Consider the following 15,111-nt stretch of genomic DNA (forward strand, 5'->3'; position numbering starts at 1 on the left):
CCATATACTGGAGGTGGCGGGTTCAAACCCAGCCCAGGACTTACATAGCAAAAAAAAAAAAAAAAAAAGAAAGAAAGAAAAGAAATAAAAGAAGAAGAAAAGAAAAGAAACTGAAAAGATAATACATTCTCCTGCAATCTTAATGAGATTAGAAATGATTTATCCCCCAGAGCCGCTAAAGAAGAGGCAAGGCCAACAGAAACCCTATTTCAGCTAACAAAGTGCTAAGCAAAGCACTAACTTAGACCACCAGCATTCTGACTGTACAGAGCCCTGAGACAATAAATAGGCATTATTTTAAGACAATAAAATTGTTATTCGATTTGCTCAATTCTCCTTTTGTGTCAGTTAGGCATATTTTAAATGGTTTCCTCACATAGGATTTACATAATTGTGGAAAAGTATTTCTAATTAATTTTTTTTTGCACTTATAGTTGGGGGTTTCTCTTTCATTATTTCTTCTAATTGGATATGTTTGGTTTATGAAATCAATAATGTTAATTTGTATTGTATTAATTTTTGAAATTACTTATGTCAGTTTTATCATGTTTAAGCTGAAATTTCCAGGGATGCTATTTTATCCGCACATAGAAATGTTAGAGAGGTTTTTTTCTTTCATTAATTCCTATTTCTTAGTTTATTATTTTCATCTAATTACATTAGTTAATTCCTCAGTACAATGTGAAACAGTAGTGAAATAATTTTGGCATTCTGGATATACCCCCCCTCTACATTGAATTGCTGCTAGTTTTTTTATTCCCATAAATAAGAAACTGTCTTTAATATTCAATATAGACTTTATCATGTGAAGAAAGTGCTTGTCAATTCAATTTATTGAGTATTTTTAAACATTGAGAATGGGTTTTGAACTTTGTCAAGTCTTTTCTGCATATAGGAAAAAACTAATGCAAACATTTCTCTTATCTATAAATACGGTAAATTATATTAATGAATATCCTAATTTGAACCTTGCATTGTTAGACTAAATCTTCTTTGGCCCAACATCTTCCATTCTGGCTTAAACACATTCTGATTTTCTTGATTGCCCTCACTATTCAACCAAAAAGTCTCTGATTTAGGTCACCAGTGACTTCCACATTACTAAATCTAATCACGGTTCTTTTGTTCTTATATTAATTAACTTACAAATCCACAGAAACAAGACGATTATACCTTTATCCTTGGAAACGCTTTCGTTTGGCTTCCTGAATACATTCTGGTTTCTTTCTACTTCCCTGGATTTTTGTTCTCAGTTCCATCTACTGCTTTCTTTATATCTCGAGACATTTGAGAACCCTAGTGCTTAGTATTTTATAATAAGCTCTATATATCCAACTACCAACTCTTAATCTCTTCTTAGAATGTCTAGAGGGTATCACAAGTTTAACTAACTACTCTAAAGTTGTACTTCAGATATCCAAACTCTCTATAAGCTGCAGGCTTCCCTATTTCAGTTTATGAGAATTCAGTCCTTTCAGCTTTTCAGGTCAAGAATGCATCGGAATTATGTATTTATAATTTCTGGGTCAAAAAATGCACACGTTCAGCTTCAGTAGATACTACCAAAAAAAGTTTTCCCAAATGGCTATGCGTTTTTCTACTCCCACCATCATGTATTAGGTATTATTAATACCACCGTCAATGTTGTCTTTTATTTATTTTTAATTATAGTCTTTTTGGAGGACTCATCCCACTGTGATTTTAAATTTGCATTTCTCTCAAGACTAATGGGATTGAGCATATGGAAAGCAGTGTGTTTTGAATGTTGTCTCAGAGGCTAGTGCAGAGAGTTGCACTCAAATTTCTCCTTCGCATTCTAGGTGTGACCTCTGTATTGGTACACTTTCATGAGATTGCATTTTCTGAACTGAAAGATTCTGACTGAGATTATTAGAGTCCCTTTTCTTCTTTTTGTAGTTAATGTAGGAAGAGGTTAATCAATTTTGTTTACTTTACAAAAGGCAATTTTTTTATTTTGTGGATCTTCTGTATCATTTTCCTGGTCTTGACTTCATTAAGTCCTGCTCTGACCGTGGTCGCTGCTCTTCTTCTGTGGACTTTGTGTTTGGTTTGCTCTTCCTTTTCTAGTTCCTTGAGATGTATCATTAGATTGTTAATTGTGATCTGTCTTTTCTGTTGTAAGCATTTAAAGCTATGCATTTGTGTCTTAGGACTGCTTTTGCCTCCTTTGTCCTTTAGAACAAGTAATCTTTTGATTTCCATCTTAATTTCATCATTGATAAAATAATTGCTTAGCAGGAGGCTGTTTAATTTCTGTGACTTTGTGTAGAATGGAATGTTTTTCTTTGTGCTAATTTCTGGTTTTATTCCCCTGTGATCTGAAAAAATACATGGTGTATTCATTTTTATTTATTTGGGTTTTTTTGCAGTTTTTGGCTGGGGCTGGGTTTGAACCCACCACCTCTGGCATATGGGGCTGGAGCCCTACTCCTTTGAGCCACAGGCACCCCCAGTGTATTCATTTTTTAAAATTTGTTGAGCCACAATTTGTGGCCTAAAATGTGATCAATGTTGGATAATGTTCTATGTGCAAATGAGAATAATGTGTAATCAGTGATTTGGGGGTAAAATGTCTATAAATGTCTGTTAAACCCATTTGTTCTAGATTCCCTTTTAAGTCAAGTGTTTATTTAATTTCTGATTTGATGATCTGTCTGAGGGGAGGGGCTGTGACTGAAATGCCCAGTAATTTCATTATTGCTATTTATCTCTTTTCTTAGATCTAGTGGAGTTTCTTTTATAAATCCGGATTCTCCTGTGTTAGGTGAATAACTATTTGGGATTTCTTTTTGTTGAGTTGCTCCCTTTAATATTATAGATTGATTTTATCTGAATGTCTTTACTAATGTTGTTTTAAATTCAATTTTGTATGATACAAAAATGCCTATACCTGTTTTCTTTTGATTACTATTTGCATTAGTTTTTCTTCCATCTCTTAACCATGGATCTATAAGAGGGTGATATGTGTTTCCTGGAAACAGTATATCCTTGGCTGTATTTTGTTATCCATTCAGCTAACCTATGTGTATTGAGTGGGGCATTTAAAACACTCACATTGACTGGTAGGACTGATATGTGGGATGCTGTTCTCTTCATCCAGTTGGAAACTACTTTGTTACTGTGTTTTATGTCTCCTGCTGTTGTTTCATATGAGCTCCAAGCTTTACTTTTGAGTGTTTTATGCTGTTAGTGACTGTTTTACTGACCTATATGTCATGCACTTCTGAGTATTCTTACAGGGAAGGTCTGGTCTTGACAATTCTCTCAGTGTTTGTTGAATTTTATCAAACTTACAAAGAAGAGTTGGTACCCAGACTGTAGAAATATGACAACAGATAGGAGGGAATCCTACCCAACTCATTTTACAAAGCCAGAGTTATCTTGATACAAAGTCAAGTAAGACACTACAAAAAAAAAAAATAATAAATAAAACCACAGACCAGTATCCCCTTATGTACATAGAAGCAAAAATCCTCAATAAAATCCTAGCAAATGGAATTCAAAAGCACCCCCCCCCCAAAATCCACAGTGACCAAGTGGGCTTCATCCCAGCGATACAAGCATGGATTCACATACATAAATTGACAAATCTGATTCATCATGTCAACAGAAGCAAAACTAAGATCACACAGCCATCTCAGAAGATGCATCATTTGACAAAACTGAACACCTTTTAATGATAAAAACCATTATCATTAAAATATAAGGCCAAATTAAAATTATAAAGCCAAATATAACAAACCCACAACCAGCATCATACTGAATGGGGAAATGCAGAGAGGATGGATACTGAAGACCCCATTCTTGGCAAGGGAAAAACCCCAGACAAGGAAAAAAACAGAGAATAAGCTGAGTAAGGTGGAATAAAAACAGTTTGGCTAGCTTACTTTTAAGCTAACAGTTAAATTATTTGTCTGGGCAGTTTCTGCTTTTACTAGAAGCCTAGCCTGTAAGGGATACAGCTTACAAATACTCCTGCTGGGTCTGTAAGCACTCTAAAGAACAGTGGCCTTAAAAGAAGCTGCATGCAAGGCCTGGGAAGGAACGATAACCAGGCCCACCCCTGCCCTGTCAACAGTCAAAGCAAATACCCATTATGGGGATTTGTATTATTACCCAGGCAGAGATCAAGGGAACAGCTAGAGCCCTGAGATACGAACAGGAGCACTTGTATGCTAACAATCCAGGGAAACACCCCTGGGTAGAGATAAGGGGAAAATTCCTCTTTTCCACTGATTCTTCAGAGGAGAACTGACACCACCGTGTCTGCTCCACAGAGAAACTAGAGGGGTCTAACCTCTCTCAAGGGATCCATGTGCATGACCACAAACAGGAGGCTGTCCCCACACAAGGCTCAGGTTTGGGTTTCTCAAGGCTGCCCAGACCCTTAAAGTCAATGATTATAGATAGAATGAGAATTAACATGCTTACTCAGAGAAACTGCCACCATTTTTACTCCCTTCCTCAGCTCACCCTCCTGGCTAAATGAGAAAGTAGCTTTCAATAAGAGCTAGTGGAACAAAGACTCGGGGCCACTCGCTGAAGCCCTGCAAGCTAGTGTGGTCCCACATGTCTCTCCTTTGAAAACTCTATTCTGTGTGTTCTCTTTATCTGTTGCTGCTTTTCATTTCATTTTTCCCCAGTTGATTGCCACCAGTTCCCGAGGTCTTAAAAGACCCTTTCTGCAAGGCAGGACCCTGGCAGGGAAAAGCTAAAAATGTTCTCATTAATAATAGGAATACGACAAGAATGTCCATCGACACCACTTTTATTCACCATAGTGCTGGACGTCCCAGCCAGAGCAGTGAAGCAATAGAAAGAAATTAAGGGTATGGATCCAAATCGGGAAAGAGGAGGTCAAACTATTGCTTTTTGCTGAGAATATGATTTTATACCTAGAAAACTCCAGTGACTCCACCAGGAGATTCCTCTAATTGATAAAGAAATTCCAAAGTCTCAGGGCACAAAATCAATGTGCACAAATCAGTAACATTCCTATTCAACAAAAATAGTCATGCTGAGAGTCAAATCAAAGACTCAATAACATTCACAATAGCTACAAAGAAAATAAAACACCTAGAAATATACTTAACCAAGAAGGTGAATGGTCCCTACAAAGGTAACTACAAAACACTAAGAAAAGAAATTGCAGGTTACACAAACAAATGGAAAAGCATACCATGCTCCTGTATTGGTAGAATCAATATTGTTAAAATGTCCATACTACCCAAAATGATTTATGATTTTGATGCAGTCTCATCAAAATACCAGTGTCCTATTTAACAGATCTAGATAAAATAAGCCTATGCTTCATTCAGAACCAGAAAAGAACCCAAGTAGCCAAGGCAATCTGACACAAAAAGGAACAAATCTGGAATAATCACATTATCAGACTTCAGGCTATACTACAGGACTATAATAACCCAAATTGCATGCTGTGTGCACAAAAATAAACCAATGGAACAGAAGAGAACACAATAGAAAAATCAGATACAAAATCATCCACACACAGCCAACTGGCTTTTGACATCGCTTTTTTTCAACATCATAGTGTTTTTGAATTATATCAATCTAAATTTTGGGATGAAAAGATATAACATTAATTTCTTTCCTGGTAGTGAATAAACATGCTTGTCCTTCTCTTAATCGGTCATATGTATTTTGTTAATTGCAAAACTACTGTTAATTATACATGATGCAATTTTGATATACCAATTATTAGCATTTTCAGAGTTATTTAAATATTATCATTTACATTAGGAAAGACCAGATTAAAGTATTGTTTAAATAGCCCTTTACTATTGTTGTGAATGTACATTCTGAAAATAGAGCAATTATGTGGAAATAATCCAATTTATTTGAATTTGGGGTTTTATAAACTGCTGAAGATTAACAAGTTTATTTTATTATGTACAATAGGAATTGGTTACAATGTCAGGTATGAAAAATCCAAAATCAAGTGTCATGCTGAAGCATGAAATATCTACCTACCTATCAAAATTTTAAAACAAAAATATGGATCATTAAGTCTAGTGGAAATCTGTCTGAAAAGTGACATTTAAGTCCTTAAAACCATGCCTCTAACATGACACTGAATTCAGAACCCAGATCTGCTAAGCCATTTGGTGAGACATTTATTGAGACTGTTACCAAATGCATAGTAGCTGTGAGATTCAGAGATACAGCAAAGATAATGATTCATTAAATTCTTATGTCAAATAACACAATTCATGTTTCACTAATCCATGTGAGCAAAAACATAAAGAAGTGAAACTTATCCTCTAAATTTGCCAAAATAGCTTCCAATTCTTATAAGATGAAAAATTCAGGCCTCTTGATGACTTTGATTATTGGGAACTATATTAAAATTAGGTTATATTACAAAGATGGCTTCTCATTCAAAAATTTTACATTTCCTAATACAAATCTCAACTATTCTACACTAAGGAAAACAAATAAATCCAGCCAATAAATCTCAACTATTCTACACTAAGGAAAACAAATAAATCCAGCCAAATTAGACTACATAGACTACATTATTTAATTAGGTCAAACTGGATTAGCATAATTTCCCAAGAACTTGGTTACAAGTCTATTTGAAACATAGTCAACATACGGTCAACATTGAAATGTTCAATTAATAGCTTTTTTTGTGGCTGTTTCCTACACATAATAGTAATGATGAGTGGGCAGGAAAGCTTCCATATATCACTTTGCTGTCATACAAAATGATTAGATGATTTCTGAAGAACAAATTCTGAAATATTTAAAGACTTTTTGAAACAAATTTATTAAGGAACTTTCATTTTGGTTAGAAATTAGGGCTGATGTTCAATTATCTAGGCAAATTATTAAATGTATAGGTAAATTGTTTTATAATTCATTTAATCTCCTAAAGTTAAAACTTTATTCCAAATGTCTGTTTAATTATGGATCATAAGCTGTTAAATTCTTCCAGAAGAAACATATTTATTTGCATAAATTGAATATGTTTGGTACCACTTGTACACCTGTATTTTATTTTTATTTTAATTGTTCATTTCATAAAAATTATTTTATTTTTCTTTATAGTTAGTTACTGTCTCTTTATAGCATGTGATACTGAACTTTAATTTATAAAAATAATAGTTTAATTTTTAACATAACTATGTAAATAAGTGAATTGACATAAAAACATTAAATTCATAATAATACAAGTGGTATATTATGCAAATGTGACTATACTAATAAGGATCTGAAATGGTTTGAAAAACAGTCTCAATGTATTATTCACTTTTGTCATTAATTTTGGATCTCATTGAATCTTAAGCATGTTCTTTTCTTTTTAAAAGCATAATTCCATGGATTTTAGTATATACAAAAGGTTCTGTAACCCTAATAGCTTTCTAATTTTAGAATATTTTAATTATTCCAAAAATGAACCTTGTACTTTTTAGCAGTCTCTCCCAATGTCTTTTCCCTCCAGCCCCTGGCAACCAATTTACATTATATCAATAAGGATTTGCCTCTTCTAGACATTTCATATGAATGTGATCATACAATATGGAGTCTTTTATGTCAATTAGATAATGCTTTCAGGGTTCATCTATGTCATACAGTCTAGTAGTGCCTTGTTCCTTCTTATGGCTGAATAGCTTTCATTGCATGAATATCTCACATTTTAAAAATTCGTTCTTCAGTAGATAGACATTTTGGTTATTTCTCCTTTTTGACTATTCTGAACAATGCTGCTGTTAATATTCACCTACAAGTTTTGGTGTATTTGGTGTACAAGTTTTGGTATTCCTTTCTTTTGCTGTATATATGTATTCCTTTTTTTTGATTAATACCTATATGTGGAATTTCTAGGTCATATTATAATTCTATGTTTGACATTTTAAGAACTTTCAAACTATTTTCTGAAGTGACTACAGTTTACATGCCCACCAGAAACTATGTGGGTTTCACTTCCCCAACATCATCAGCAACAATGAGTACTGATGGTTCCATGTTTTTATTAGTAAGCTGTCCTAGTCAGTGTACAGTAGAATCTCATTGTGGTTTTGATTTGCATTGCTATCACTAATTACTAATCACTAATGCTGTGGAAGATCTTTTCATGTTTTTATTTGTCATTTGTATATCTTCTTGGTAGAAATGTCTATCCAAATCTTTGGAGCATTTTATTTTGAGTTCTTGTTCAAGTTTTAAGAGTTCATTGTGTCCTATGGATACTAGACAGTCATCAATTAGATGGTTTTGAATGTATTTTTGCTCACTCTTTGTGGTTTATTTTCATGTTTTTGGTAGTATCCTGGAAATACAGCTAGTAAAATTAAGATTTCAAAAATTGAAAGTTTATAATATTGATCGAATCTTATTTTTTAAAGTTTCTATCACATCATTGATATTTTATATTTGGTGAAATTTCATTTGAAGGACATACTTTAGTTCTTCAGATTTTTCCTTTAGCTCTTTAAACATATTTCAAATAGTTGATTGGATTAATAAATCCATGTTTCACCTTCCTATGGGACAATGTCTAATAAGTGCTTTTTTCATCTGCATGGTTCATACTTTGTTGTTTATTTGGAAGTCTCACTTTAGTGTCATTGTTGAAACTGGACATATTAAATAATATAATGTGGCCACAATGTACATGAGATTCTCAACATCTTCTATGATTTGTTCCTCTTGCTGTTTGCTAAAAATGTCCTTTATTGGTTTGTCCTTTGCAAGGATCTAAGCTCAAAATGTTGGCCTTTTGTATCACGTTTTGTGTGATTTTATTTTATTTCATATTTTAAAATTTCAGATTAATATCAGGGTACAAATGTTTACGTTACATTGTTTTCATTTCTAAAGTAAAATTCAGGTAGAATGCCCTTCCCCCTGGGGCATGGTAGTTCAGGGTCTCTGCTGCCATGCGATCTTTATAAAACAATCCCTGGAACACAAAGTATACTTCTGATTTACGTAGCAGAGTGACAGTCTCCTTTAGCCCAACATTACAAAACAAACAAATATTTGTTGCTCCAATAATTTGCACTGTTTTCTTTTTGGAATCAGATTTTTATCCATCTGATATTTTATTTTTGTTGTGTAGTAGAGAGACAACTTTGTATTTTTTTAAACAGATTAACTCTCACTGAATTCCAGTACCACTTTTAAAACATTAATTTGCCTGTATTTCTGGCCTCTAGTTTTTCTCTCTGCTCTTTATTTATTACAATGACAAAAATAAATATTGCTTTAACCTAGTGTATTATAGGATATTTTAATATCTGATAGCAAGTTTCCAACATGAATTTTATTTTGCAGATACCTTTTGGCTGGTCTCTCATGCCTTTTCTTCTATATGAATTTCATTTTATGCAGTTCAAAAGTGAATACTCCATTTTATTATATTTTAAAATTGTTTTTAAGAAAATTGACATCATATTCAGTTAAACCTTTCCATCGCATATTATTATTCTTCTCATGTGAATCTTCACTTAGGCTTTTAACAGGGGTTTGCGTTTATTTTGGAGTTTGTTTTCCCTTTTTTCTGTTAGTTTATTCCCAAATATTTTATATTTTGGAGAAAAACATTTAAGGTATATATCTTAAAAACAGACTATTCCTGTTATAGATAAAAGCTATTAATGTCCTTATCCTTGTATCCAGCCACTTCACCAAAATTATTTATTATAGTTCTAAATAGAATCTTTTGTTTTTCTAAGTACTTACTCATGTCAGATGAAGTTGAGAACATATTATCTGCTCTTCTTCAAAATTATAATAGCAATATTTGGTTTAATTATCTAATTGTGATTGGCTAGTCTTTTACAAAACATGAGTAATAATAATGGTCCAATTGGCAAGAGTTCAGGCTTTCATAAATTATTTTCATATTTGATGTTGCTTCTTTAGATTATATTTGACTAGATTTTCTTTGGAGTAACTTAAAACTATGGAAACTAGTGAATTTTTTAAATGGCTCTTTTGCAAAGTGTTGCCATGTTCATGTTATTTTTTCCATTATTTTATTGATATGATGAACTGAGTCAAAATTTTCTAACGCTTTTCAATTTTACATAATTGAAACTGACTCTATAATTACAAATTATTTCTTTAAGCACTAGATTTAGATTCAGTACACTATATTTTATTTAAAATCTTGCATCAGTTTTCTTAATGTAAACAGCATGGCATGTGGTGTGTTATTTTATACTATTTTATCAATATTCATTAAGATATCATAGCTCCACAAAGAGAAATGTAATCTGTTTATTTAAAAAAAGATGAAAATCTTCAGCATTCACTTTTTTTCTTTTTCTTTATCCCCGCCCCCCCTTAGCTGGATGATCTGAGAAAAAATTATGAGCAACTATCCTGGAAGCAAAAACTTACTGACCAGAAATATAAGGAAGCACTTAATAATTATTATATTGTAGTAAGTTTACCCTACTCTACTTCCCAATCGAGCTGCGTTTTCTATTCACAAAAATTAACTTATGTAACTAAAAGTTATTTTATGATGAGCTGTCTTCCCCTTGATTGTTAAACATATATAAATGTTCTTTTATTCTTTTCTTAAAGAAAAAATCATGGGACGGTGATCTTTCTATCGTCAACCAAGATTATTCAGAGATTTCAGTAGCGTGTGGTAAAATGAACAAGGGCAATAGAAAACTTGAAATAGACATTGAAACCATAACAAGAGAGATTACTGAAAGGTAACTGTGCAAATAATGTTTTCTTAGATTACGTATCCACTGTGTTAAATACAACAATTCTCTCCAATTTCTGTACTTGGAGTGATATGATGGTGTTTTGTTTGTCATTAGCTTAAATTTATTTAGTTCTGTACCCAATGTTGCTCTTTAATCACTCTAAATCTCTTTTGAAAAGTAAAATAACACAAAAATGATGCACAATAATGAGTTTTATACATTCTTATCTCACCTTCTTTTGACAAATCCTCTTCTACTCAAAGATACTTTAAGCTCAGAATACAATAGTTCTCACTTTATATGTAGAGGATATGTTTTAACACTCACAGTCGGTGACTGAAATCACAGACATTACTCCAACGTATAGTAGACTAAGTTTTAAAAATCTGATAATCAAGGCAACTCCTTCTCCTGCCCCCCACATGTGGTGCTTTTAATGCTATTTTCTTTGTCTAGAGAGTTTTTACCGTTTCTTCCTATCTAATCGCCACTAATCCTTAAGTTCAGGAGTCAGTTCTAGGAAGTCTTCATTGACTGTCCATGAACTCCAGCTCCTCTTTTATTCATGTGTGTGGTACACGTGCCCCTCTCCTGAGTACCACTGGTCAGAGTGGCGGTTGTGTTTATGTGAATGTTCGATTGATGTCTTCTTCCCTTACAAAGTGGGAAGACCCGTGAGAGCAAGCATAGACCATGGCTATTTATTCTTCATTATCAAATCCTCATCATTCAGCAGAGTGCCTGACGTGCTGTGATTTAACACTTAATAATTGCAGAGGAAGTTTGTTAATACTTGTTAGTGACTATTTTGCCTCTGAAAGTGATAGACTTGAAATTACTTAGAAATATTATCTGTATGGTAAACATATTTTTTTAAGAATGGAAAAGCAACATTATTTTTATAGGATAACCTTAAATGGTAGTTGTTAATATTACTACATTTTATCCTTTCATTAAGAAAGAGAGCCAGAGGAGCAGAATAAACATCTGAAGAATAGGTGACAATCCTCTGGAGGAAAGGAGGTGTGTGTGGTGGGTAGCGTTTATTAGATTATTCTGCAGGGACAAGCAACTCTCAGGTCTTAGTGGCTCGTAATGCAAAGTTTTATTTTTCTTTCACATTGCAGTTTAGTTGTGTCTGCTGTGTCTATGCTTCACATTAAACTTTTGAGATCCAGAGTGAAGAATTAGATCTTTCTGGGCCTATTTTTCTGAGAGCACTCAATGGTTCTCACACCTTCACGGGAAGCTGACATGGCATTGGCTCACGTTCATTTGAGCAATGCAAGTCACGTGGCTAAGTCTGATAGCAGTGGAGTGAGAAATCTAATTCTATTAAAAGGAGAGATAGTCGATGATTAGGAACACTAATAAACATTAAAAAGATTCCCACAAGCAGTGGAGATGTGGCTCTACTTAGAGGGAAGGATTTCTTCCCTGGTATGCATCTTCTTGCCCAGATTACACGTAACCTGTCACTTAATTAATTTTCCCCAAATTTTTACTTGAAATTAAAACTGAGGTGGAGTATTTGTAACAATGAATTCCATGATACTGAACAGAGATTTAGTGAAATATCAGGAAGATGAAAAGAAGAGACATCAAGAGACTTGCAGGCACAGTCGGGTCTACCACATGTCTAAGTAATGTTCCCAAGGAGAAGAAAGATAAAACACAGATAGTGTTGGTATTTGAGGACACACTTGGCAGATCAGATACCACCAGTGGTGCTTGGATTCATGTTTTTAGCTGGAAAATACATATATATTTAACATATATGTGGAAATAATTACAAGCGTGTTGTAATCATCTGTACATACAAACTGGCAAGTCTGTATATAGAGCAAGTGTACGCTGCGTTACATATAAATACATGTACATTGCATATCTGTTTTTATTCCAAGTCTGCTAAGTCATTTTAGGGATCCCTGTTTAACACAGATATTTAAAGTTTATCTTTTATATCTGAAATACAGTTATTTTTTTAATCTGCACCTTAAAATTTAAGTATCTGCAGTCTTCGTAATTAGCTTCTGCTTCTTACTCTTCCTACTCAAGCTTTATTGCCTTTTGTCCGAGCATTCTTTGCTATTTTTTGTCGCGTCTAATTCATTTTCTTCTGAAAACTATTTCCAGAAATTCTTTGAGTCCTAAGATAAAGTTAATTGTTTCAGCTTTATGTTTATGAGAGGGGTTATATTTTTCAACTTCTGTCCTCTGGTGTGCTTTAGACTATGTTTTTTTTTTTTTAATTTTGCTAACTATGATAAACCAAGCACCATCTTACCAAAGTGTCCAGTGCTAAGGCAGTAGTGTCTTTTATTATCTATTTAACACTATAATTATAATGCATATTTGTTGTAAAAAGTTTGGAAAATACACAAAAGGACAAAAAGAAATTAAAACCCTACACTCATTTCAATCAGTAGAGGTAACTATTAAAATCTTGCTGATTTTCTTATCCTTAATTAATAACCAAATGAGTTCTGATTTTATTCCCAATATGCTAGAATTTTTTGGCATTATTAAAAATGTTTAGATATAGCATTTATATATCTGGATAAAAGGCTATTACATGGATGAACTATGATTTTTGTAATAATCACTCCAATTTAAGTTGTTGTTTTGCTACATGTTATAAACATCGTGGAGGTCAGTGTTTTTTTTCTGAAGTCTTTCTCAGCATGGAGCAGATATATAATGAGTTTAAGAGTATTATGAGCAGTCCAGTTATATTGTATTCCTACTGAAATCTGTGCCTTTCTCCTCCCCTGCACCTGTGCTAACGTGGAGTGCCAGAGTTGTTAGAAAATCTCCTTTGACCTGACAAATGGAAAACTACATTTTCAATAATGTTTTGAACTCTATTTCTTTGAATACTAGTGAAGCTGAATATTTATACATCCTCTCCTGAATTCTGCTTTTTCTAAATAATTCGTATGTGTTTCCAAGTAGGAAATGAAGAACTCAGTGTTCAAAGAGGCAAAAGTGGCTTTTCTCAAGTTCAACAGCTAAGCGTGGCTAGAATTTGAAGCTCTGACTTTCTATATCCATCTTCTGAATTTTTTGTCTGGTCTTACTTTGTGCAATTTAATTAAATGCAATTTGCCTGATATTTAGTGAATATTTAAATATGATATTGAGCTCATATGTGCTTGATATATTAGTCCAATAACAACAATCACAGATAGTATTCCTAATGTTAAAATGGCTGTTAAAGCATCATTAACACTTGAGTGGGTTCATAGGACCGCATTTCAGGTGTACCTGGAGCTTAAAGCAAGCACGTGTGTGTGTGCTGTCTCTGTCTCTGTCTCTCTGTCTCTCTCTCTTTCTGTGTTTGTAGGTGGTACGGGTTTTTATGTGGCAGGCAATCAGGAGCAAACATTGAGGTTCTAAAGCTACAGCATCAGACAGCGAATCAGTTCAGCATGAGACTCAGCTGAGGGTACGGGAATCCACTGAAGAAGTCATGTGATTAGAATTTCCCACTGCAGTTGTCATTTTAGTGTTATGTGGATGAGTTAAGATCTGGGGAACTAGTTTAATGGTAGTACCAGAGATTAAATGAAAAATGTGTAGAAGGGAAAAAGAAAGGTTGGAAGGAAATTATTGATATGTTTGATGGGGAATTGTGTATGGCATGATCCCAGTATAAGTGTCTAGAGATCACTTTGAATTTGGGTCTGAAATTGTAGAAAGATGTTGATGCAGATATATGTTAGATATTAAATGTAGAAGGATTTTAAATTGTCAAGCAAGAATATTCATGTTTATTTCTTTATTCCTTAAACATTTGAATTTTTGTAGATAGAACTTTGGTAGGGGAAATGATAGCAGTCGGCTATAAATCAGAACAACACGAGAGTTTTCCCCGTTATCTGATAGGGCATGATCAAGAAACTTAGTTAATGTCCATTACAGACTCCTGTCTCCTATTCTATTGCTGAATTAGTAATGAAACAACTAATACTTACCTAGAAAATACAAGGAGAAATGCCCTCAGACATCAGAAATTTAAACACGAATACAACTAAAATGACATAAATAAGAAATAGGATAAATAAAATTTGAATAGGATCCAATGATGAGAAAATAATAAATTTTAATCAAATAAGTAAAAGTTTTATTAAGATAACTAAATTCCTAATGTAATAGTACTTAATAAAAGTATAAAGTAATTATTTAACAAAATGTTTAAGCAGGGTGATTTTAAAATGAGTATTCATGGGGATTAACACCTCCATGATATAATTAAATGTGAAAAAATATCATATACTTATTAAATTCTGTACTACTATCCAATATGAGGTAACTAGAAAGTTGAAACATCAATAAATGACAACAGCAATCAATTAGAAATGAATTTTTAAAAATACCTCTTGGAATATAATTG

At 33.2% G+C, this 15,111-nt stretch overlaps 1 protein-coding gene across 1 annotated transcript in view; it reads left to right on the top strand.

Moving 5' to 3' along the window:
* The window catches only part of CCDC178 (coiled-coil domain containing 178), a 388,120-nt gene that overhangs the window by 78,700 nt on the left and 294,309 nt on the right, over positions 1-15,111 (top strand). The window contains exons 10-11 of the mRNA XM_023510168.1: positions 10,340-10,435; positions 10,582-10,718. Coding sequence (XP_023365936.1) covers positions 10,340-10,435; positions 10,582-10,718 — 233 coding nt within the window. The remainder of the gene's footprint in view (positions 1-10,339; positions 10,436-10,581; positions 10,719-15,111) is intronic.

This window comes from Otolemur garnettii, unplaced genomic scaffold (assembly GCF_000181295.1).
Source record: "Otolemur garnettii isolate 467f Iridium unplaced genomic scaffold, OtoGar3 scaffold00012, whole genome shotgun sequence".
Lineage (NCBI taxonomy): Eukaryota > Metazoa > Chordata > Mammalia > Primates > Galagidae > Otolemur > Otolemur garnettii.